The sequence below is a fragment of the Marmota marmota genome, unplaced genomic scaffold (genome assembly GCF_001458135.2).
Source record: "Marmota marmota marmota unplaced genomic scaffold, marMar, whole genome shotgun sequence".
NCBI lineage: Eukaryota > Metazoa > Chordata > Mammalia > Rodentia > Sciuridae > Marmota > Marmota marmota.
This window is the reverse complement of record NW_026000102.1, coordinates 3,815,657-3,841,516: the sequence shown is the minus strand read 5'-3', so window position 1 is coordinate 3,841,516 and position 25,860 is coordinate 3,815,657. Positions and strand designations below refer to the sequence as shown.

Here is a 25,860-nt window from a genome sequence, read left to right as displayed (position 1 = left end):
CTTTCAGTATTGTTCCTGGAGAAATAAGGATTCTTGAAAACAGTACCTTGTTTGTGTGGCTTGTGATATAAAATTGATTTGCTGTTAAGTCAGTGCTGGGAATTGCCTGCAGAAAGGGTATTTCCTATGTGTTTACCTAGCTGAGCCTCCTGGAAAGAGAGTGCCTTTGTCCCCTAGGTGGGACAAAGTGCCTGTGCCCCTTCCCTCTTAAAAACTCTTCATTCCTGTTGTCATGTGAAGGTTATACTGGGTCCTAGAGACACACAGATGAGCTACCCTCTCAGGCCTCACTTACCTCAGGTGATGGTTTAGAGTCTGAGCCCCTGAGGGCAAAGCAAGGGAGGGCTGCAAGAGGCTCCTGCAAGGGGTGGCCCTGCCCTTCCTTCTCATTCACATGCAGTGGTCACTTTGCCCTCTGGTCTTGGTGTCTGTGGCCTGGATGGTGAGGAAACTGACCCAGGTGGCTCCTTTCTTCACTCAGAGGGCAGGTCTTGAAAGTAGCTGTGCCAGTAGCAGTTTGAGAAGCTGTCATCACAGCTCTTCAGTTGCTAAAGATGATGGTGGCTAGCCCGCTGAACCTGGGAGGTGGCGTGCTCTGAGCACGTGTGCCTCGTAACCCACGCAGTTCTCAAGCAGTTCTCTGCTGGCCCTTTCCAGAGTGGAGGAAGCTGAGGCACCAGAAGTTTTGTTTGAATTGTGCAGTTATCATAAGGCAGAGCCAGGGTTCTGGGCAGCTGTGCCCTGTTTAGTTCGTGCCCACTTCTCCAACCCTGTGCTCTCCCTGTCATTGTGGTCAGCCACCAGACACCCTGGTCCTCTAGTGACGTACCTCAGGGCCTTTGCATTTGTCCCACTTCTGGTCCACTCCAGTGTTACTTTCCTGACTGACTGAAGTTCTGCCCCCACCTGTTGCTCTTTATCGCGTCTTCCTGCTTCCCTGCTTTTCCCAGTCTGCCTGTCAGAGCAGGAGGTGGCCGCCTCGGTCTGTTCACTGACAAGGTGGATGTGTGCTTGTGTGTGCATGAACACATGGGCGAAGATGTGTGAAGGTGCAGGTGCATGTGTTCTGGTCTTGGCTCATGGCATGGAACCTCAGCTCATCTCTTGAGTTGTAGTCCTATCTCCAACAGTGACGGCTCCGTTTTCCTCCAGTGGAGGTGAAGTACTTGTGTGTGTTTGACAGAAATACGTGTTAAAAGAAACATGTAAGAATCTTACGTAGTGAATCTCTTGAATGTAGCGTAAAAGCTATAGCCTGGCTCGGGAAACGTTTTTTTAGTTTGTTGTAAAAACTCATTGCTTGGACAAGGCAGATAGTACTGTTTTCTGGTATCGATAGCTCCTCCTCTCCTGCACCACCACTTCTCCACTAGTGCTCGTTAAATGATAGTCACTTGGCGTGTTCACCCCAGGGCAGGCTCCCAGATCTCTTCAAGGTAGTTGTTGGGAATTTGACAGAGATGGAGTGACAGGAAACCAAAAGCAGGATCTTTGACACAAAGGGATTTTTTTGTGCTTTTGGCTGAGAACTTCAGCCTGCCATAGATGTCAGTCTTCGGTTGGGGTCATCTCTGTACTGGGGACCTGGCCTGAACAGTGATCCCTGATTGGAAGAGTTACTGATGGCCTTTTGGATGCCAGTCCTGCAAGCTGGCACAGACCATGGGTCAAGTGCTTTTCTTCCAGAACACAACCTCACTCCTCCTTCTGTCCTGTCCTAGATAACCAGTTCAGGATGTCCATCCTGGAGCGACTGGAGCAGATGGAAAGGAGGATGGCGGAGATGACGGGCTCCCAGCAGCACAAACAGGCCAGCGGAGGTGGCAGCAGCGGAGGTGGCAACGGGAGCGGGACTGCAGGGAGTCCAGCTCAGGTAGGAACCTGTGCTGTCCGTCTCCCACTCGGTTAGTGTCTTGTTGACATGGGAGCCAATCCCGGGCCACTCCCATGCACAGATGGCATTCTGGTACTGAACTCCTGAGTGTTATGAAGGTAGCCTTAGAGCTGAGGGGCTTCTCACTTGCTTCCTCCCTAATCTTCAGATTGTTTTTACTGGTCTCAGAATTCACTGCTGGCCCCTGGCAGCAGGATTAAGGGCATCAGTTCAGAAGGAGGCTGGTTGGTGACTCTGATCTGCTTGGGCTCAGAATCAGTCTCTGTCCTAAAGATGAGCCTAAAAGATAATTCAGTAATTCATAAGCCTCAAGAAGACCATATGGAAAGGGCCCAGGACATTCTCTGGAATCATCATTCAGCGTGCAGTAACATTGTACGTGAGAGTGTCTTTCACGTCGTCTTTTCTGCAGTTGCATGGGGAACGTACCAAGTGCAGGGAGATTACCAAATATTGGTTTGGTTCTCTTGGTCTTGAAGCTTTGTATATGAGTCACTTAGGAACTTCAGTTCTGGGACGTCTCCTAGGCAGAAACTTTCCCAAGAGACCTCATGACGAAGTTAAAAGCCCTGGTAGTGTTTCTTCCCTTCACTATTCAGTTGCTGCCTGAAGACCTCAAATAACCGCCCCCTCTTGCTCTTCAAGATGAATGAGGATTTCTTTTGCAGATTTCTCACTTTTAAGTGAATATTTTCCACTCCTTATGAATATCAAGTATTTGTGATATTTTTAATAACAGATGAAAGAAAAGCATAGTATTCCATACCCAAAACTCTTCTCTTAAATTTTCTTCTAATTTCTCCTCTGTCTTCACAAAAAGTGGAAAGAAGAGTCTTGGCACATTGTAAACTCTTGTGAAGGCCAAGATAGCTCCTTTTTCCCTGAATTACTAAGTGTTATAAAGAAAGCGATTGTTGTTTAAGGTACTTCATGGCTGAAATGAGAATTTCCCATAGAACCTTTTCCTTTCACCCACACAGGATGCATAAAGGGGATGGCATATTGTATTTTAAAGCCCATGCATTCAGCCGCTGGCCTGTAACCTGACCTCATGTTAACTGCCGTTGAATACTGTCATCAGCTTGCATTGGTATCAATGATATTTTTGCCGTCTATGATAGAGACAGAGCTGTTTTTGTTTAATTTAAGAAAATCCTTGCTCTTCCTTCATTGGCTGGTGATTCGGCATTTTGGGTGTGAGAGAGTGGTGTATGCAGAGCCGCTCTGCCTGGCCTTCTTCAGCATGGTCAAGTGACAGTGTTGGGATTGCCCAGGGTACTCCTTCGGGACGTCTTCACAGCTCTGACGAGGATGACATTGCATGCAGCATTTGCCTTTTTATTTTTGGAGGCATTTTTTTGCACATTTAAAAATAAAGAGCAATGTTGAACAACAGTATCTCTGTACTAATTGGATTCTGTGGAGTTCATTGCCAGAAAAAAGTACTTTAAAAATAACACGAGAGTTGCAAATGAGGCTGAAAGTGCCATTTATTTGGGAGAGTGTTAAACATAAAACCACTGCCACAGGGACTCAGATGAGCTGTTGAGGTTACTGACGTTGGTTTTGTTTTTCTTCCTTTACAACTGATTCCTGGGAAGAAGGCCACGTGGTTCACTTTAGTGCATTTCTCCTCCTTGTGTGCCTTTATTGTTTCTAACAACACTTAAACTCCAGGACCTCTCATGCTTTTCCACAATGCTCTTTTATTTTATTTTTTTTATTAGTTGCTCAAAACATTACAATGATCTTGACATATCATACATTTGATTCAAGTGGGGTATGAATTTTTTTCCATGTTACAGATTGCAGTATCACATTGGTTTTATAGCCACATTTATACATACAGCCATATTAGTGTCTATTGTATTCTGCTACCCTTCCTATTCCCCCTCCCCTCCCTTCCCCTCCCATCACCTCTCTCTACCCACTCTATGACACTTTTCTCTCTCTCTCTCTCTCTCTTTTTCTTCCTCACACCATCTTATATGTAATTTTGCATAACAATGGGGGTCTCCTTCCATCTTCAGTGCGATTCCCCTTCTCTCTCCCATTCTCATGCATCTCTCATCCCTATTTAATAGTCATCTTCTTCTCATGCTCTTCCTCCCTGCTCTGTTTTGAGTCACCCCCCTTATATCAAAGAAGACATTCGGCACTTGCTCCTTAGGGATTGGCTAGCTTCACTCAGCATAATCTGCTCTGATGCCATCCATTTCCCTGCAAATGCCATGATTTTGTTATTTTTTAGTGCTGAGTAATATTCCACTGTGTATAAATTCCACATTTTTTTTATCCATTCATCTATTGAAGGGCATCTGGGTTGGTTCCACAGTCTAGCTATTGTGAATTGTGCTGCTATGAACATTGATGTAGCTGTGTCCCAGGATGCTCTTTTAAAAAGTAGAAATTGTTATCAGATATTTTTAAGTGTTTATTTAGGGGAAAACACCCACATCTAGGTAACTTGACTTTCAGGAGAAGTCAGGGAGGAACTATAGGGAAGCTAGAGCCTTTTTCTTTCTTTCTTTTTTTTTTTTTTAGCAGCATACATTTTCCCCAAGATGGTCAGCATGGAGTTCAGAGTTGAAGTCCTGGCTGTGGTAGATGCTGGTTTTACCAGTGATGGAACTTAACCTAGTGCTCTGACTTTGGAGGCGTGCTGCTCATTCTGTTCTCTATCCCATCCTGTTCTATTTGTCTGTTTTCCGTTTCTAGTTACTAATCACAAAGCATTTGCTTCTCCTGTGTCAAAATTTGGATATGGTAAAGTGGCTGTGGTCCTCCATTTGTAATGTGTACTTGTCTATGACAGTGTACTTCTGGGACGGGGACCTTGGGGAGCTGCTTCGAGAGTCGTGTGGTTGTTGTGTGTGAGAAGATGATGAGCCGGGCCTGCTGGGCCAAGTCCAAGCATCTGATCCATTCCAAGACTTTCCGTGGAATGACCCTCTTGCACCTGGCTGCTGCCCAAGGCTACGCCACCCTGATCCAGACCCTCATCAAGTGGCGGTAAGGTTGGGGTGCAAATGACAAGTCATCTTCACCTACCAGCACACAGCTGCTAGAGGGATTCCACCAATGGGGAGACAGCAGTGCCACTCAGCTTTCTAGGCTGGGAGCAAAAGGCTTTCTTGGAGGACAGTTTCCGAGACACGTTATGAATTGTGCCCAAGAATTCCCGGGTGAGGTACTAACTAAATGCTGTATTTTATATTTCCTGTGGGCTCCTAGCCAGATGGAGAATCCAAGCTACCTCGGAAATCCCACTCTATTTTTTCACATTAGGGAGATTAGATGCCTAGTTTAGTTTCATCTTGTGGGGTTTCATAATACTCTAATATTCCTTTTAACATGGATTAATCGTGTAATAACTTCTGGTGCCATCCCTTCCAGCACGAAGCATGCAGATAGCATTGATTTGGAACTGGAAGTCGACCCCTTGAATGTGGACCATTTCTCCTGTACTCCTCTGGTAAGGAATAGGTTTATTTATCCCCCTAACCATTTTCTCAGACCGGTGTAGGGACTCTTTTGGGATCTGAGAACAACACGTAAAAGATGAGTTGTTATGTTACAGTTTTCTTAGGGTGAATTTAACTGTTTACTGAACTTTGAGTGCCCAGTGTCATCCCTTGGTGATACAGAGCATTTATCCGAGGTCTTTGTGATGGTAACATTGAATGGCCCTACCAAGGTTGCCAGCAAGGACCAGTTTGTGGGTTGGCAGCCATAGCAAGAATACAGTAGAGCTTCAAACTCTTACTGAGAATGCTTTCTCTGCCCTTCTGTCTTAGATGTGGGCTTGTGCCCTAGGGCACTTGGAAGCTGCTGTCGTGCTGTACAAGTGGGACCGTCGGGCCATCTCCATTCCAGACTCTCTGGGAAGACTGCCTTTGGGTATTGCTAGATCAAGAGGTCACGTGAAACTAGCAGAGTGTCTGGAGCACCTGCAGAGGGACGAGCAGGCGCAGCTGGGACAGACCCCCAGGATCCATTGTCCTCCAAGTGAAGAGCCAAGTACAGATAGCTGGATGGCCCAGTGGCACAGTGAGGCCATGAGCTCTCCAGAAATATCCAAAGGAGTCACTGTTATTGCAAGTACCAACCCAGGTAAAGCTTTAGAGTTTCTGTGTCTCAGAGTTTGACAGCTCTTCCATTTGCTTTCATGCCACTGCCCTCAGAAAAGTTTATAGGATATTCACATATTTTAAGGGTTATTTTTTTTAATGTTTTTGGTATTCCTTTAAAAATGCTTAGTGACCCCCCCCCCATATGGAAAATAACAGAAATTCTGTGTTCATGCAAAAGTACACCTTTTTGAAGAAGAACTATCTGAGTACTGTGTGTGCTGCTGGGGAATATTTAAGCCTTAGGGATGTGTCTTGAGCTCCAGCTTTGCACTTTGTCTCTCAGGCATAGAGAAAGTGTTAATTCTTGAGGATTCCTACTTTTATCGCCTGTCCTGACTGTCCTTTCTACTGTACTTTTCAGAGCTGAGAAGACCTCGGTCTGAACCCTCTAATTACTACAGCAGTGAGAGCCACAAAGATTATCCGGCTCCCAAAAAGCATAAATTGAACCCTGAGTACTTCCAGGCAAGGCAGGAGAAGCTGCTTTCCACTGCACTGAGTCTGGAACAGCCAAATATCAGGAAGCAGAGCCCTAGTTCTAAGCAGTCTGTCCCCGAGACAATCAGCCCCAGTGAAGGAGTGAGGGACTACAGCCGGGAACTCTCCCCTCCCACTCCAGAGACTGCAGCATTCCAAGCCTCTGGATCTCAGCCTGTAGTAAAGTGGAGTTCCAAAGATCTTTACATTGGTGTGTCTACAGTACAGGTGACTGGAAATCCGAAGGGGACCAGTGTAGGAAAGGACACGGCACCTTCACAGGTGCGTCCACGGGAACCAATGAGTGTCCTGATGATGGCTAACAGAGAGGTGGTGAATACAGAGATGGGGTCCTACCGTGATAGTGCAGAAAACGAGGAATGCTCACAGCCCATGGATGACATTCAGGTGAGCTCTGCTCAGGTAAGTTGCAGAGGCCACAACCTAGAGTCACTGTGGTCTTTAGGTTCATTTCCAAGGGTTATATAATTTTCTCCCTGGTGGAGAGGTAGAAGTCTGGTCTTAGCTGGGTGTGGTAGCACATGCCTGTAATCCCAGCAGTGCTCCAGAGGCTGAGGCAGGAAGGTCACAAGTTCAAGGGCAGCCTCAACAAATTAGTGAGGCCCTAAGAAATTTACAAAGGCTCTGTCTCAAATGAAAAATTAAAAAAGGGCCGGGGATGTGGCTCAGTGGTTAAGCACCCCTGGGTTCAATCTCTGGTACCAAAAAAAAAAAAAGAAGAAGAAGAAGTCTGGCTTTATGCATGAGAGCTTTGAAGTATCTTCTTTCCTGGGGCTTTTGTTTTCCTTCAGTGAAACAAGGCACTGTGCAGAGGGCCTGAACATCAGGGCCCAGGTCTCAGCAAAGCCTTTCCTCTTGGCACCAGCTCCTCGGAATTCACTGTGACCCTACAGTGTGTTGCCTGCTTCCTCCTTGCATCCAGGATGATGGGCTTCACTGTTTTAAGGCCGTAAAAATAGCTAGCTGGGAAGCCTGCACATACAATTTCTATTATCAAAGTGACTTTGATCGACATAGCCATCATCTAGCTATTATAAAGGGCATATAGGGCATGAGGCACTCATGAAATGCAGTAAAACATCTCTAAAGCTGATAATGGACTACCCTTATAATGTGGAGAACACAGAATCCTCTTAAGGCATTAAACTCATTACAGATTAAAAGAATATGTACTGAAGTAAACTTGACAGTAGGCTATTAGCAAATTCCATTTACTAAAGTATGTAAGGGCAGGGTTGGGAAAGAATGTAGTTCAGTGGTGGAGCACTTGCCCAGGTTGTGCAAGACCCTGGGTTCAATGCCTGGTACTACTAAATAAATAAACAAAATGACAGAGGAGGTTGAAAGGAAACAGGAGCACATATGATCGAATTCCTCTCTTTCCAACTTCCCATTGATCCAACCCAAAACAAATACAAAAGGAGAAAACAGCCTGCTAGGAATTCAGCAGGGAACCCGTGCCTGTGGAAGTGGTGGAGCCAGAGGGCCATGTAGAAGCTCCTCTGTCCTGGCCAGCATACCTAGCAGAGGTCTGAGTGCTGAGCCGTTCCCAATGACTGTCCTCTGCCAGTCAGCACAGGAGGAGAAGCAGGCCTGCTTACCCGACTCCTGATCTTGGTGGACAGAAGGCCCACTACTAATCTCTAACCCTGCAGTCTTGGGGAAGCTGCCAAATTAAATAATGTTTTAGACAAAGAGCTGGCAAACTGCTTCTGTAAGGGCCAGATAATGAATAATTGTGGGCTTCGTGGACCATAGCAACTTTGTCATAACTATTTAATCTGCTGTATCGCAGGAGCACCCATATAAAGTAGTAAATGAGTGTGTATGGCCACATTCCAGGAAAACTTTATTTACACAGGTAGCTGGCTGGATTCAGCCTGGTATAGTTTGCCAAATCCTGTTTTAGACAGTTCCTGTCGGAAGCTATTCCAGATGTCAATACTACGCTATCCAGAGCTGTGTTTATAGATATAAATGTAGCAGTTTGAAAATTGGTGGCTCGGAGGAGGGAGACTGAGTCGAGCATGCAGTGCCATCCAGCAGAGCTTTCTGCCCTGTGAAATGTGCCGTAGGCGCCACACTCTGGCAGCCCCTGGCCATGGGAGGCACTGAGCCCTTGAAGTAAGGCGGTGAAATTCAGTAGCTGGACTTCTCATTCTGCTTAAGTTTAATTCAAGTTGAAATAGCTGTTGGATGGCACAGCTTTCTAGCGGCTAGCCTTCACGGAAACAGAGTTGATGCAGAAAATAGAAAATACCCTTTAAAAAACTTCTTCAGATTTTCACCAAGTCTTGAGAGAACACTGTTGTGCTAAATGAAGAGCACAGATCTGTGAAGAAATCAGCAATCTAAAGAAGTATATTGCCAAATGCAAAAATAACAATTAAAAATAATAAAACAATTTCAGAAACAGCACGACAAGAGTTCTGGAGGGATGATCAATCAAATCAGTGGCATCAGTATGTCCGTACTTGTTGATTGTGTGGTTGCATGTAGAGGGCATTTCTAGGAAGGGATTCTTTTCGTGGGAGAGGAATAATTTTTAAACAATTTAGAACTAATTCCAAGTTATTTTAACAGACCTAGGGAGGTGGGGAAATAAAGACAAAGTTCATTAAGGCAGCCCAATGTTCAGGGAGTGCTGTAGACTTCCTCCCACTGGTGACATGGATAGATAAGCATAGACTGACATATGCTTGTTAAAAATGTCAAGCTAATAGGGACTGTGAAAAATAGGCTACTGAACATCTAAGTTATTAAAGAGAAAAAGAATGGCTCATTTAGGGAAAGTTTAAGGATGGTAACACAGGAAAAACCAGCAATAAGAAATAATAAACAGGAAAGAATATTGTGAGAATGTTTCAAATGTGATTCATCCACACTTGGGTAAATGATGATTCCATTAAAAGGCAGATTCTTGCTTTTGGTTAAAAAGAAAAGCATATGCTGCTTGTAAGAGACCAACTAAAATGAAAAGAAGCAGAAAGAATGGAAATGAAGTGAATGTGATTCATCTCACAGATGAATGAGTATAAAAAGAAAAGGGAGCAGCTGGGGAGGGAGCTGAGTGGTAGAGCACGTGCTTAGCATATGTGAGGCCCTGGGCTCCATCCCCAGCATGAAGAGGGAAAAAAAGATAAAGGTACAATGCAAGGCAAGTAGTGTACTTATGTACAACTTTTCCAGAGTATCCTGACCGTTATGAACCATTGTGTTCTTAGCAACATAACCTCTAAGTACCACAGCAAGAACTAGTACATACGGGGCTGGGGCTGGGGCTGGGGCTGAGCAGCAGCACACGTGCCTGGCATGTGTGAGGCACTGGGTCTGATTCTCAGCACCACATATAAATAAATAAAAGTTTATCAACAACTAAAAAATATATTTAAAAACATTTTTTAAAAAATAACTAGTAAATACAAAAAAAGTGGAACTGTGGTCATGGTGTGTGACCCTGATGCACCCCCTCATAGCTTGTCAGATCATGTGGGTGTGAAAAGGATATGAAACCTTTGAATAGCACAATTAGGAAGCTCGGTTATTTTATACATATGATAGAATTTTATAGATGTGTACTTGATACACATAGTAAATATTTAATTGTTTTTTTCAAATATTGAAGAAATTTTATTAAAATTTCTCATATTCTGGGACACAAAGAGAATTTGAATAAAAACTCAAAGCTGGGCTGGGGCTGTGGCTCAGTGGTAGAGTGCTCACCTAGCATATGGGAGGTACTGGGTTCAATCCTCAGCACCACATACAAATAAATCAATAAATAAAGGTATTTAAAAAATACCTCAAAGCTGCGCGTTTAAAGACTAACTTCTCTGACCGCAATGCAAGAAATTTACAGTGCCGTTATTTAGCTCTAGTTGCTAAGAGTGTTATTTGTTTTAAAGTTGTTTAAATTTCATTGCCTTTTGGAGCCATCACAGTAAAAAAATCAGCTAGTTGGTGTCTCAGAGTCTTTGCTCACTGTCATATTAAGGTGCTATACCGCGGTACATAAGCACCATGTGGAGAGGGATGTGGGGTGAATGTACTAATAACCTTCAGGCTTCAGAAATTGCCTTTTACTATTGATAAAAATTTGAGTATGTGGGCTGGGCTTGTAGCTCAGTGGCAGAGCACTTGCCTAGCATGTGTGAGGCACTGTGTTAGATCCTTGGCACTGCATAAAAATATAAATGAATAAATTTAAAAAATAAATAAATAAAACTGTCGCAGTGACTCATGCCTGTCTCCCAGCTACTTGGAGGCAAGAGATCAGTGGCTTGAGGCCATGAGTTCAAGGTCAGCCTGGGCAACCTTGGAAGGCCCATTCTCATCCAAAACAAAACAAGAAAACAGAAATAAGAGTCTGAGCACTTTCACAGACAAGGAGTAGAGGCAGGATTTCCTGTTATTTGAGTCACAAACCAAGAGGGCCAATCTAGAAGAAGAAAAATGGGAATTTTTTTTTCCTTTTTATGTCTATTACACAAAGTAATTCTTGTTCTTTGAGAAAATTTGGAAAATCATTTAAAGTCAGCATCTCTAACAGCTCTGGAAAGGAGGGCTGTGCAGCCGTCCCTGTACTCCCTTCCTGCAGCACTTCCTCAGCTCCCCTCTGCAGTTAGTGTCTGCTCTACTTGACCCTGAGCAACCACTGATCTGGCTGCATCTCCAGAATTTGGCTTCTTCTAGAAGTTTCTCCTGGATAGAATCGTTCAATATGTAGTCCTCTGTGCCTGGTTCTTGCCACTAAGCGCCATGTCCTTGAGGTGCACTGGTGTTGCAAGACAAGCATTTTGTCCCTGTGTAGAGCTCCTTCCAGAACATTTTCAGGTGATTTAATACCCTGAACTGCTGTATTCCAATCACCACTTTTGAGAGATATGTCAGGAAATTTTTAAAAAGGAGGCTATAGTTCTGATCCTGATTCAAAAAAAAAACTTCATCCAGATGAGCTTTGAGGATTCTTTAGTATGTCTATTAAAATTAATATGTTTTGGGTACAAGTACTAGCAACCTAACTACATTGGTTTAATTTTAAAAAAGCCTTTTTTCGCATGACCAAACGTCCAGCCTGGCATGCATGAGGCCCTGGGTTAGATTCCCAACATTGAAAAAAAAAAAAAAAAGATCTGGAAGCCCGGTTGCTCAGTGTTGTTGGTCTTGAGGGACCCACAGGTTTTTTGTCTTTCATTTTCCCACATACCTGTTCCTATGACTGTTGTGTTTCTCACAACTAAAACACTCAGGGTCCCTCCAGGTGAACTGGGCTGCACACACGAAATAATCACACAAGAGACAGAGATACCTTTTCCTTTGGATCCTGTGATGGCTCCTCTGACCTTAGGGGTCCACAGAAGGAGAGAGCGAGCCTTGCTGAACCCTTTTATTGGGGAGAAGCCATTCAGATGAAGCAAGGGGTCAGGTTTCTGGAGGTTGAGTATAGCTTGTCTACTCTCAGCAGGTTGACTGACAGCTAGGAAGGCCATGCCCAAAGGCAGAGCAAGAGAAGGGGACACACAAAGGGAGTTTCCTTGGAACATTCTATCCCAATCAGGGTAAAGGAGTAGGATTATAAAAGAATAGGTGAGTGTAGCTCAACCTCAGGGGTATGCCTACTCAGAAGACTGGCCTTGCTATCTGAGTGGGGGGAAAGACCAAGTCACAAGTCATGGCACTACCATATAAGACTATAGTGGTCGTTCAGATCCCCGTGGTATATCAAGACTGGAAGGCGTGGTAACTCAATGTGTTCCCCACATATGACTTTCCTTTTCATGCCTGATGCTTTAATGGGTGTAGCCATGCAGGTTGGTCGTCTGTATTCAAGGCAGGAGGAAGGGAGGACAGGGCAGACATCTGCATGGTCTCACCACAGGAAGGTGAGAGATGAGACTATGTTGGCAGCTGGTCATCTAGGGTTTGGCACCTTGCTGTGCTCTACACGATCAGGCCTCCCCAGGCAAGGCAGGGGGGAGTTGAATGCTGCTTAGGCAACCACTAGTGTGACCACATTAAGATGGGTGTGCTCACCTGCCCAGCCATGGTACCATTGATTGCTGACCCAGTTGAGAGTGGAGAATAGCCCTGAGCCAGACATTCTCCAAGATGTACCCAAAGGTTTTTGGCCAAACTGTGATTTGGAGATAACAGGTCTCAAGACCTCAGTGTATTGGAATAAAATTGTGGAATAAGCCTAAAATGTTATATAACTGCATTAAGGTGGAAATCTGTCCTCCTGCCCTTTTTAGTCTGCTTTCCAAATAGGGGGTGGAGGGAGACCTGGATACTTTTCAAGGTTCCTTTCTAACCTGAGTGTTCTATGCACTTCTAATTACAGGTGAACATGATGACCTTGGCAGAACACATCATTGAGGCCACTCCTGACCGGATCAAGCAGGAGAACTTTGTGCCTATGGAATCCTCAGCATTGGAAAGAACAGATCCTACCACCATTAGCAGTACGATGAGCTGGCTGGCCAGTTACCTGGCTGATGCTGATCGTCTGCCAAGTGCTGCCCAGATCAGGTCAGGAATGTTCTGGGGTCACTGCCCAGCATGAACTGGATTTTGCTGGAGGCAGGGAAGGCTAAGTGATAGGTTGAATGCTGTGGTGTAGCATGAGACTGTACCAGGCGGGAGAAGGGGTCAGGATGTGTTCCGCTGCCACTCTCGAGGTCCGACTCTGTCCTCACTGCTTCCATTTATTCCTCCCCAGACCAGAGTATACTTGGTGGGGCTAGTATTCACCATAGTACTAAAGTCATTTTCAGGTGCTGAATGTGTCCGGCAACTCACCTGAGAGGAGGGGGGCCTATCTCGAGTGGCCCACAGTGGCTTCAGTGGAAGTCGTCTTGTCTCATTGATTCACAGCTGACCAATTATGCCAGTCACTCTTCAGCTGCCTCTCTTTTCCTCCTCTTGTTTCAGAAGTGCATATAATGAGCCTCTGACCCCTTCTTCTAATACCAGCTTGAGCCCTGAAGGCTCTCCCATCAGTGAAATGGCTTTTGAGAAACCTACCCTTCCCTCAGCGGCAGACTGGTCAGAATTCCTGAGTGCGTCCACCAGTGAGAAGGTAGAGAATGAATTTGCTCAGCTCACCCTGTCTGATCATGAACAGAGAGAACTCTATGAAGCTGCCAGGCTCGTCCAGACAGCTTTCCGGAAATACAAGGTAAAATAGAAGGTTCTTGATGTTGTCTTGTTCTTAAGATCAGGGAGTAGGGATGAGACTCAGCTACTTATTCTGAGATACCTCCCAGTTCCTTTATCTCTGGGCTTATAGCATTTTTATAGAAAGTTATTAATTACATCACATTAGATTATTAATGATTTTCAGGAGCTTTAGTGAAATAGAACCAGTAGTGGACAGCTGTCACCAACTCCACTTATTGTTGATATTTTGTTTAATACAAAGCGAGTTGATACCTTCATTACAAAGAATTTATGACCTAAAGCAGGGATTTTTTCATCCAGAGGCCTGGGGGCTGACTTGAGGCAGCCCATGAATTCCTAAAATTACATGGTGAGGCTTCTGTATATGTGGTTTTGGTGGTGAGAGGATCCACAGCCTTCTGCAGATTCTTAAAGGATCTTGGATGCTCCCACCCCCACAAAGGTGTTAAAAGCCATTAATCATTGAACTAAAAGTGGCCAGGCTTATCTTAGGAAGATTGTTGAGATCTGGAAAGAAAATAGTACAATATCTAATGTGTTATGTACTTTAAACTGAATAACTTTTAGGCCTCCTAATGTCCAGATATCATGGTTTACTCTATAAATTTACTTTTGTTTATTTATATTTATAATCAATGATCAGTGTATTGTTTTGGTAAACTGGGAGTCTCCGGTCTGAGAGAGTTGCATTACATGATTGCATAGTTTTTAGAAAGTCTACAGTTCTTACCATTAGGCCATTAATGATTTCCCCCTCATATTACTTTAAGGGTCGACCCTTGCGGGAACAGCAGGAAGTGGCCGCTGCTGTCATTCAGCGTTGTTACAGAAAGTACAAACAGGTAAACCTCAGTCTGTGTCACAGAAGGAGGAGGCCCTCCCTGCAGCCCCTGCCTCTGAGGACCTGGTGTGCAGTTTGGATAGTGAGCACCACATAGAAGTGATTTGCATTGCCTTGATTAAAAACCAGAGGACCAGGAAATGAAACAAAGCCATCTGCAGTTCAGCTTGTGCCACAAAATAACTTGTGTGCAGAATCTGGGCCTTCAGTCGTTATCAGCTCCCTGAGATAAATACAAGGAATTACTTGTGTTTGAAGTGAGGACCGATGTTCCAGTAATTTCATAGACTGTAATAATTGAGGAACTCTGGAGAGTTTGACATGGCTCTTGGAGGAGGTCAGTGCTGGCCATTCCTTGGACATTGAATTATATAGGTCATATAGTCTTCTGCCCTTTTCCATTCAGCTGCTGCTTATCCATTTTAAAATGAAGAATTGTAAAAATCTTTGAGAATCCTAAGAAGCTCGGAGCATCTCAGGCCAATTTCACCTTTAGTTGGCAAGTGCAGGAAGGACAGAGCAGGACCTTTCTATGCAGGGTTACCATTTCCAAACAGCCTGTGGGGTTGTGACTACTGCCAGATAAGAAAGGTGCCTGTTGTTCCTGGAGCACCTGTGTGTGCCGGGGCCTCAGGCCCACCATCCCATTCACCCTTGCAGTTACTCAAAGTTTCGTTTCCATCTTAGAATCTGAGGCTCAGATAAATTCAGTAAGTATTAGACTTTCTAATCCTCAAACTGCTTAGATTCTAGAACCTTTTATTAGGCTGTGCTTCAGGTAGGTTTTGCATTTTAATTTGAGGACTGATAAATGCAAAGGTGTGTGATGATCTCAGTGATTTGGGGTCACGCTCTCTTGTTCTCACAAGGGGCTTTGATTTCTGAGACAGGTTGCCATTAGCTCCTGTTTCTTTAGGACTAAACCCTAGCAATAGGGCGGGGAAGGACCATCTCCAGCTCAGAGCCAGCTGAGTTCACGATCCCAGAAAATGAAGGTTTATTGTGCAAACGCTGACACCACGTCCCTGTAGCTGTGCATCCCTGAAGGTCTGTGGCAGGAGCCACGCCTGGCATCTGCTGTGAGCACCCGCGGCACACTGATGGAGACTTCTAGTCTGTGTTAATAGCAGGCGTTCATTCCAGATTATGAGTTGTTTTTTTAAAAAACAAATTCCTTCCCAAAGAAATGTTGTCAACAGTGAGGACAGCGGAAGGCAGGCCCTATTTTTAGAAATAGTGAGAGCTGTCAGACAGATTTTGGAAGGTGGAAGGCATTAACGTAGCCAGGATGCCTTTTTTTTTTTTTCTTTTTTTGGTTGGGAGTTTTATTGGTTCTGATTTTAATTTCATTATATTCAGCAATCTAACATTAATCTTGTATTTTCTGTTTCTCCCCCAAGCTGACATGGATAGCCTTGAAGGTAATGATACACCCAAGTCCTCTCACAAACCATTCCACAAGAGTCACAAGCTTCACACCCATCATCAGCCACCAGAGGGGCCATTAGGATGGCACAGTCCTGCACAAACATAACCCCCTTGCAGGCCACCTAGCCATAGCACGCCTATCCTCTGGGACCTTGTGGTTATTCAGTTAGGATGGGTTTTGGCATTAATCATGACTGGACATTTTCTTGGCAAGTGTCAGTCCATCTGGGCCAACTACCATGAGCCCAGTGGCCACTGAGTAAATGTCCTCTTCCCACAGTGGGCTTCACAGGCCTAGTAGGGTCTGAGGGTGCCGTGTGTACAGGCCAAGGTGAGCTGACCGCAGGCTCAGAGGGTGCAGCATTCTTGTCTTAGACTTTTGGACCAGTGGAAGTAAATATAAAGATCAGATGAGACTGATGATTTTTGCAGAAGGGTCCTATTTCTCAAGAATTCCTTCCCTCATCCCACCTCATATATCCAGGGGCGTAGTTAGACATGTGCAGGGATTTTCTAAGGAATAGTTTTCATTAAAATGGTAAGTTGCCTTCTTGTAAGCAAAAGGCTTTGTGTGCCCTTTTGTCCCCTCATTTTCTATTCCATTACAAATTTGGACAAAGTATTTTTAAACCATGGTTGAGCCCTGTACTTTAGTGCCTAGACAGTGTTAGCAGTGAACACACACACCCTGTGCCTTCATCCACCACTGATGTGGCCCTGCAGCAGGCTGGGTGGAGGGGTGCTGGCCTTGACTCAAGCAGTTCCCAACTCTGATGACCATCCAGGTGTCATTACTTCACCACCGTTGATCTGATGAGTATTAATCTTTTACAGGGTAAAATGGCTTAAAGGTGTCAGCGTTTCATGATAAGCCTTGTATTTGGGACCTTGTAACTCCATCAGAAATTCATCATACAGACAGTAGTTAGAAATCAGTCAGATGCTGACTGCTAGGTGGACGTGCGTATAGTGGGAAGCATGAAAAGGGGTGAAAAAGGTTTCCCGAGCTGGCACTGTGGCACACACCTGTAGTGCCAGTGGCTCAGGAGGCTGAGGCAGGAGGATCACCAATTCAAAGCCAGCTTTAGCAACTTAGCAAGGCCCTAAGCATCAAAAAGGGCTGGGGATCTGGCTCAGTGGTTAAGCACCCCCTGGGTTCAATCCCTAGCACCAAAAAAAAAAAAAAGTTTCCAAATCAGATAATTAATACTAATCTTAAACACGCAAAATTTTATTTTCAGTATGCTCTTAGGCTTATAAATACTCTGCTTATTGCTATTAATCTTTTTCAAGAAGTGTAAAATATTTTAATATTTTAGGGAAAAAGCACATTGCAGAACAATAAATTATTTGCAAGCAACTCTCAAAGTAGTACTTTACATTTGGAAAGGCACGTGAAAAGAGTCTTCACCTGCCTTTTTCATGATTAAACACCATGCTGAGAATAGGATAAGAGAGGGAGGAAGGGGCCTCTGTCTTCCCTTCCCCAGAGCTCCGTTGTTACTGTCCTGCTCATTCTTGTTTCCCCTGCAGTATGCACTTTATAAAAAGATGACTCAGGCGGCCATCCTTATCCAGAGCAAATTCCGAAGTTACTACGAACAAAAAAAGTTTCAGCAGAGCCGGCGCGCTGCTGTGCTGATCCAGAAGTATTACCGGAGTTATAAGAAGTGTGGCAAGAGACGGCAAGCTCGCCGGACCGCAGTCATTGTTCAGCAGAAGCTCAGGTGGGCTGGAAAGGCTGCACGAAGCTGTGCAGGAAGGGGAACCCCCAAATGGTTCCAAAGAACTGCCCCATGCTAACACCAGGCTCAGCGTGGAGCAAGGTGTCCAAGGTTTCCTTCTTTTCAGAACCTGGGTGTGGAGACCTTGCAAGCAGTACTTGTGCTATGTCTCCTTCTGTCCATTGAGACCCTTCTCTCCACCCCAACCCTTATCAGCCAATTTCAACTTTTATCAAAATTTGCAGGACCAAAGTTTGGGCTCCAAGAGACATCAACAGTCATCACTCTGTATAGTAGTCTAAACTGAAGAGTCACTGCACAGAAGACATTGGAAACGTAGATAGGATTGAGCTGTTAAAATAGCACCTCCGGCAGAGCAAATCATGTAAAGACAATAGGGAATAACTCCAAGTTCAGCAAGTCAGCCTCTGAACAGAGTCTCTAATGACAGAATGCCCTTTCCAATGAAATGGCTGTAAAGGAACTTGTAGGGATATCTTGTTTTCAGTCTTCTGTGCTCTGAAAGCTTAAGAGGACAAAGGGGGGCTTTTGCCCTCTTCCTTCCTCTTCTGGCCACGCCTAGACTGCACTGTGTGAGCAGCCTATGTGTATGCTGCTGGATTCACTACATGAACTATTTAGTGAAAAGTCCCTGGTCATCACTCACCAGTTTTAATTTTGTGCATATTAAGCTTTATGGAACTCTTCTTGTGACAATTTAATATTCTGACTTTTTCAGGAGCAGTTTGCTAACCAAAAAGCAGGACCAAGCTGCTCGAAAAATAATGAGGTTTCTACGTCGTTGTCGCCACAGGTACATTAAGTTATCCCGCGTTTTACTCATCAAGAATAATTAAACAGCCCTGACCTTCTTAACTATTCACTAACTTCTGCACAAAGCCAAACCCCAGCAAACACCAGGGTAAACATCCCAAATTATGATAAAGTAATAGAGCTTGTCAACTTGGCACCCATCGAACTCGGAAAGCCATGTATGTTAAACGGCAGGTTCGTACCAGGGTTTTCTGTTTGATTTGGGTATGAGTATAATTTATTCAGACTAGCTTTCAGTTTCTCTATTATTCTTATGTCACTTTGCATCATGGTCTCAACTCTGCATCCTTACAACATGTATCAAAACAGAAAATGAAACAAGTTTCTTATGAAGGAAAAAGAAAACCTTCCAGGTTTTCTGGTGTAGAATTTCTACCAAAGAGCTGGTGCCCTCTGCTGGAGGGAGGAAAGCTAATGGGCTCTAGGTTGTCAGTGGCAGATGGCTTGTGATGAAGAGCAGGAGGAAACCACTGGGGTGAAGCTGTGCAGGAAGAGGCAGACATCTGAGGTCCCAGCTGCATTTTTAGTTAGCAGGAAGTGCACTGAAAGCCTGTGCTGTCCCTGGGACTGTACCTCCTCAGGGAGCTCAGCTGGAGAAGCGGCTGTTCCCCAGAGTTGAGCCTTCTTTGTGAAGACTAGGTTCTCAATTAGGCTTCTGGGGGCTGATGAGCAGTGCTGTGTTTGCCCTGCTGAGAATAGTATTCCAGGCTGGGATCTGGGGGCTACCAGACATGCAGACGTCCAGTAGCCTTCCTTGTGGTTGGGTGGTTTCTTTGTACATCAGGAGCTGTGTAGCTGGTGGTTGCAGATTTAAAGCAGGCTCCGTGGTGCCTGAAGCCCAAGTATTCATGTTCAATTTGATTTTTAAGAGGTTCCACTGTAGTTTTTTCTTACTCTTGAGACCATCTGGTTGCTAATTTGCAAAAGTTTGCCTTAGAGACTTAATAGGGTCTAACTGGTTACTTGTACTTTCACCTAAATCAACAAAAGAATGCATATATGTGGCCGTAGAAAGAAATTGCACAGCAACTAGGTTAACAATAATAAAAACTTTCAGAAGAGCTTTATTGGGGCACATGGGGTTTTGTAGCTCCAGTGTGGTAGAAGCAGCTTGGGTCCTTACCCCATGGGCCTCGGCAGCTCATTTGCTCTCTGCCATGCTGCAGGTAGGGTCTTTTTAACCTGGAGAGCTAACAAATGAGATACCAACATGAACACTCTGAGATAGGAACTTGTGTTAGGAAACACACATCAAACTATGGAGATGGCGATAACATAACAAAATCAGTTTGCAGGGATTGGGATTGTGGCTCAGTGGTAGAGTGCCTGCCTCACACTTGTGAGGCACTGGGTTCGATCCTCAGCACCACATAAAAATAAATAAATAAAGATATTGGGTCAATCTACAACTAAATAAATTTTTTTAAAAATCAGTTTGCAGGGGCTGGAGTTTTGGCTCAGCAGGAAAGTATTCACCTAGCATGTGTGAGGCCCTGGGTTCAACCCTCAGCACCACATAAAAATTAAACAATTTTTTTTAAAAAAGGTAAAAAAAAAATCAGTTTTCAAGCCCTAATGAAATGGTCTCTTTGTTATCCATTCATGCCTTTTACTTGGCATCAGAGGGCTATCCCAGATGGAAAGCTGATTATCTGCATTTGGTGAATATATCAAGGATTCCAGGCCCTTTTCCTTACACTCAAAACTGTGTTCACAGCCTTCTGCCTGCAAAATGAAAAACCAGGAGACTCTGCCCAGTACAGAGAGCGGTAAACTGTGACCCCAGTGGGCAGAATCACACAGGCACCTTCTTTCAGGAGGCTGCAGTTCAGGGTTTCCAGGAGATTTTGTTTTTAAGAAATCACCTTAACATTGCTCTTGAGGCCACTCCAGACAAACCAGAATATTTGCAGGTTGAATTGTACACAGCTTTTCCCCTCTTCTTATTTTATTCTCAAACCTTGAATATGAGTATAGGGAATGTAATATGAACAAAATTATGTAAGTTATTTTCTTCTGACCTGTGTTTATAGTGGGTGAGTTGAGAGAGTAAGATGTCCAACCAGTACATACATTCATAAAAGATTTCCTCCCAAGACAGACTGAACAAAGAGGCCTTTCCACTCTTGGCTCTTAGAGTTCTCTTTTTGTGAACTGATGGAGGAGAATTTCCTGAAGATTTTTAACAGTCATAAGAAAGCCAACAAGTTTCATTATGAAGAGTGCATCAGATTATGGGCCTTGAGTGTGTGTGATGGGATGAAGTAGTCACCCTGATTGGCTGTTTTCTTGACTGTTTTCATAGTTCAGATGTTAGAAAAATACAGGCAAATGCTAACATCCTTATATAGTCAGTATATGTGCAGTATTTTAATACTGACTGTACAAGATCAGTATTTAATTCCCTTTCCTATAAATTCAGTTAATTCATTCAATGAAGAAGCTTGAAGAAGTCCTGAATATCTATCTCAGAGGTTTATTAAGCTCACATTTTTCCTAGGAATATACAATCCTGTTTCCATTCGCATTTATTTAATACTACTTTTAAGAGATACTGTCATGTTTATTGTCTCTTGGAATCATTAAAGTCTATATTAAATAAAAAACCTCATATGGTGCCCCTTGAAAAGGTAGGTAGATAGTGGTCTTTGGAATCAACAAGGGTCCCATTTCTAAGTAATGTGACCCCAGTGTGTTTTAAGACTTAAAGGATAAATTGAATTTTCTACCTGCTCATTTCACACATCCTACCATCCTGCTCCTTTTCTTTCTTCCCCCAAAAGAAACCACTTTATACTCATTTTGGTTGAATTAAAGCTATTTTTAAGATTTCTGTTGTGACCCTCTTAATGCTAATAGCTCTTTGGTGTTGTTTTACTGTCTAAAGCCCCCTGGTGGACCATAGGCTGTACAAAAGGGTGAGTTTAGCTGCCTGCTAGCCAGTTTATCTTTATCTTCCATTTTCAATATTGTGCTTTTTGCTTGCTTGCATGGGGCTGCAGCCTAGGTATGCCAGTAAGTTTCACATCCATTATTGAATGAAATGAAATAAAATAAACTAACCCTAATTACTAACACTGCTATTTTATACAGCAGAACAGTCACAGGCAGTAACTGTACAGATGCATGAGTAAATAGGAGGGAGGGACCTTCTGAGGCCACCGCAGGGCATGCTAGGCTGGGTGGAAGGAGCCTCTGCAGACACACGTGGCTGGCTACAAGTGGAAGTCTAAGCAAAGCTGTCTTTTAAGAAAACAGTAAGCAAGAGGGGTTTTGTGTTAAAATAATTCGCTATACTAAATCTTCTCAACTAATGCTTTGTCGACATATATAAAGCAAGAAGGCTCACTCGGCAGTACTAGGCTTTTTTTTTTTTCCCAAGCCAGTCTGTTTCTTGTTCAGAATCACTGCTTCCCTGTGACCCTACTCCTATAGTTCCATTCTGTAATTTCTTTCCCCTTGCTATGCCATGAGGTAAGTCAGTGTGTAAAACTGCCCTTTTAGAGCTAGCCTCAGACATTCGTTTAAATAGTGAGCAAACCAGACCCCAGCATGTAAGGGTAAAGCTGAATAAAAAACATGTAGGAAAGGGTCCTAAGTCGTTGTCTTCCATTTTGCAGTTGGGACTGATTTTTCCAAAGGAATTCATATTTTTGATAAGTTATCATGAATAGGTATTCAGTAGACACTATTGGCCTGGGATTTTAGAGTACGTTTCTCATTTATTTATAAGTGTGGCAGTATTCTCTGCCAGATGCAGTCATAACACATCTTGGTTATAATAAAAGGTTTAGTGTCAGAAAATTGTTTTCTAAAAGCTAGGAAAGGAATTCACCAGTACTGGACTTGAATTTAGGTGAATTTGATCACTTTTTTTCTCATGTAGTCTTAAGATGAGGTGGCTGTCTTTATCACCCAGATTCATTGTGTCCTCTTCCTAGCTTTGCACTAATACTTTGGTCATTTTTAAGATTTCTGAGATCATAATTCAGAAAATCTTAAAACTTGTGTGGTGGCACACACCCATAATCCCAGCCTGAGGCATGAGGATCACACGTTCAAGGCCAGCCTCAGTAACTTATCAAGAGTCTGTCTCAGAGTGGAAAATTAAAAGGGCTGGAGAAGCAGTTCAGGGGTAGAGAACACCTGGGTTCAATTCCTAATACTGGAGAAAAAAAAATCTTAAAATTTCAGTGTTTCTGCAAGACATTATTTTGCATCTAACTAGTTATATTGCTACTAATATTGATTCATTATATTTTATACCAGGAGTTGGTAAACTTTTCTTAAAAGGCCAGTGAATAAATATCTTCAACTTTTTGGGTCATGTATACAGTCAGTTTCAACTATACAATTCTTACGTTGTAGCCTGAAGACAACCACGGACAGACAATGTTTAAAAGAATGATCATAACTGTGTTCTTATAAAACTTTATTTACATAAATGGGCACTGGGCTGGGGTTGGCCCACAGTCTGCAGTTTGCCAACTTGGAAATAGAATTGAGTTTTTTAAGTTCTTCCTGAATAATGAGCTTATTTGTATAAGACTTAAAGTCTTACCTGCTTTGAAACCATGAACAGTTGCTGAAGGAAAAATTTGTTTTGAAATTAAAAAGCAGCAGCATTTGTTGACTAGTTGATCCTCTTTACTATTAGACAATTGTTTACTATTGGGTGCATTTTCCGTGTGGTAGAGCCGGATCAGAGATTCCTCTGCTTAAAATAGAGAAAAATCTCTGTCTCTCTATTCCCTCTCACCTTCTGCAAACATAGACAATTTTTATTTTCATTAAAAAACAATAACCACTGCCACCGATTCCACGAACATACGCATGTCCTAGGATATGCAGTTTACCTGAAGGTGGTGGTGTATTGCGTATTCATTGTGTTTCACAGAGCCTGCTGCAAGGGGCCAACCTTCCATTAGAAGTGGTTGTTTTGCACTCTGTTAGTTTTGCTATGTTCATGATCCTTTTTGAGAGAACATTTTCTGAAGATGTCTTTCAGTGCCAGACAGAGCCCCTTCTTTAATTTCTTTAGTGTCTGCTGCATTCTGTTGTGAACTGCACGTGGAAAGTTGGAATCTTGTAACATCCCTACTGCCTCGCACAGTCTTCAGGGCATCTGAAGAGAGGAACAGGGAGGTGTTGGGTTCCTGCTGGTGTAGGAACGTTTATCTAACGGTAATCACAGTATCCATGGAGCAGCTTGTATGTTTAACATTGTGTAACCACCAGTCAGATGCCCTCCACTTCTCCCTCAGGAATGTTGCGATGGCACTCCCTCTAGTGGTCCCCATGTTAAAAATCTTGGGAGCTGAGCATTCTCGGAGGATTTATGTTCCTGGAATTTATGTCAAAAAAGATGACATACTTATTTTTTTAATTTATAAAGTACACCATACTTAAGACATTTAAGGTTGATAAGTTGAAAAATAATATTCAAAAATATTAAGAAAAAAGAAAACATTAAGAATTAAATTTTGTGGTGCAGTGTTTGTAAAACGCTATTATTGATCCACACTCTTGGGATGATGAGCTGAAGGATCTCTGAAAAGGTAGGCACTGCCCTTCCTTAGAGTGAAGGCACAGCAGGCTCCACATAGCAGCACAGCAGCTGCGCACCCTGTGTCCTGAAAGCTTCCTTTTTGCCTGTGGAAGGCCAAGAGAAGCTCCCCATGTTCTTCCCTGAGTCCAGCTGAGGTTTTTACTCAGCTTTTCCTTCAGGCTTAGCCGCTAATTTATCCAGTAACTGAAAATAAAGTTACCAAATCCCTGAAATAATCAGGGGTGTTTTGTTTTTGTCCCAGACACATAATTGTATACTTGAGTGAATTTCATTACTCACGAGAGACACTAAACCAACTGTTTCAATTCTTTTAGTTAATTCAGATGATAAACCAACTTCAGCAAACCACTGAAGAATTTTTAAGGTTTAAGAAACTTAAAATGTAAATGCTGACAATATTACTTTCCAACTGGACTTAGTGTACCTGGCAGGATGTTACTCACTGCCACAGCAGAAAAACCAAGATACGTCACAGGCAGAGAAAACGTAGCAGACTTATCAGGGTGTTAAGACTTCATTGCCTAAAGAAAGAGCCTGCTTTTCTGGGTAGAAGATGGTTTTCCCTTTCTATTTCTTAGAAAAATTTCTTTCCCTGTATGAGACAGTGTTTCCACAAGGGGCTTTATAAGCTTTATAGTCACTGCAGATAATTATCAGCAGTGGAAATAATGCTGTTTAAATAACCTGTTTCTTAAATTGCTAGCCAGTCACTCATGTTCAGTAAAGGTGGGTAAAGCTGTCTTCTGGCATAAAAGAGCCTTAATTGGAGGAAGGAGAAATAGCGCATTTTGAGCACATTTTTTAAACAACAGATTTCGTCTATATTTGAGAGCCAGGTTTGCAAACACTTTAACTTTTCCAGAAGCTGACAGTCATTTTGGTAAGTAGTGATTTCAGTACAGTAGCTTCACCCTGTGCTTGAGAGCAGCCCTGTGAAATGTCTCCAGTGGTCACGACCAAGTTCTTGAGAGTTACGTATCCTTCACACCTTTTGCTGTGTCATCTGAAGGGACAGTTCTCTGACAGTGTTCGAGAAAAGTAATCAGTGGGCTAAGAACAACAAATGTGGTCCCAAGTTAAGTCCGGCCTGAGGTCTAGTTTCCAAGTGGCACACCATATGTTCCTTGAGAAGTGAGTGTGGGATGATCATCAAGGGTATATTTTAAATCTCCAAAATAATTTTGTCTTACTTGCCTCTTTTAGGAAATGAATATTTTTGGAACACAGTGGTGTGTGTTAAATTGCAGACAACATGTTCTGTGTCATTCTTATTGGGCCTCTCTGTCTTTTTTGTTTTGCAATCCAAATGAAATTTCTGGAAAATGGCAAGATCTCTCTTTTCCTAAATTCCCCACAAGCTATTGCAGCTCTCAGAGCAACAGGTAACTAATCAGAAAGCCACATCGGGCTGCCCTGTATACTTGACGTCCAGCATTGCAAGAATATACCTGCCGAAATCCACTGACTCATGAAGCATTTCTGGCTGAGCATTACTGAGTAGATGTAATGAAGCGGCTTTGCCTTATGCTTTTCCCATGGAGCATTGTTTGCTACAAGGTTCTGAAGCAGGCCTATTCCATTTACCATGAATTACCATTGGACGTCTGATGGAAATAAACCCGTGGGCTTTTGCTGGCTTTCAGTGCTGTTGCTTACCACATCACTTCAGTACATTACAATGCACCTTTTTTTTTTTTTTTCTTTTTTGTTGAGACTGCCAGAGTATCCCAAGGTGGTGATTATTTTCAGCCTAGAATGCT

At 43.3% G+C, this 25,860-nt stretch overlaps 1 protein-coding gene across 20 annotated transcripts in view; it reads left to right on the top strand.

Annotated features, from left to right (window-relative positions):
* The window catches only part of Camta1 (calmodulin binding transcription activator 1), a 744,390-nt gene that overhangs the window by 710,695 nt on the left and 7,835 nt on the right, over nt 1-25,860 (top strand). For 7 of the 20 annotated variants that reach the window (XM_048783672.1, XM_048783673.1, XM_048783664.1 and 4 more), the window contains 11 exons: nt 1,722-1,873; nt 4,710-4,906; nt 5,291-5,369; nt 5,692-6,007; nt 6,389-6,927; nt 12,866-13,053; nt 13,456-13,702; nt 14,475-14,546; nt 15,946-15,966; nt 17,507-17,700; nt 18,437-18,511. In XM_048783672.1, coding sequence (XP_048639629.1) covers nt 1,722-1,873; nt 4,710-4,906; nt 5,291-5,369; nt 5,692-6,007; nt 6,389-6,927; nt 12,866-13,053; nt 13,456-13,702; nt 14,475-14,546; nt 15,946-15,966; nt 17,507-17,700; nt 18,437-18,511 — 2,080 coding nt within the window. Of the gene's footprint in view, nt 1-1,721; nt 1,874-4,709; nt 4,907-5,290; nt 5,370-5,691; nt 6,008-6,388; nt 6,928-12,865; nt 13,054-13,455; nt 13,703-14,474; nt 14,547-15,945; nt 15,967-17,506; nt 17,701-18,436; nt 18,512-21,418; nt 21,450-25,860 lie in introns of all 20 variants that reach the window. The other 13 variants (XM_048783683.1, XM_048783668.1, XM_048783665.1 and 10 more) reach the window with 12 other exon arrangements.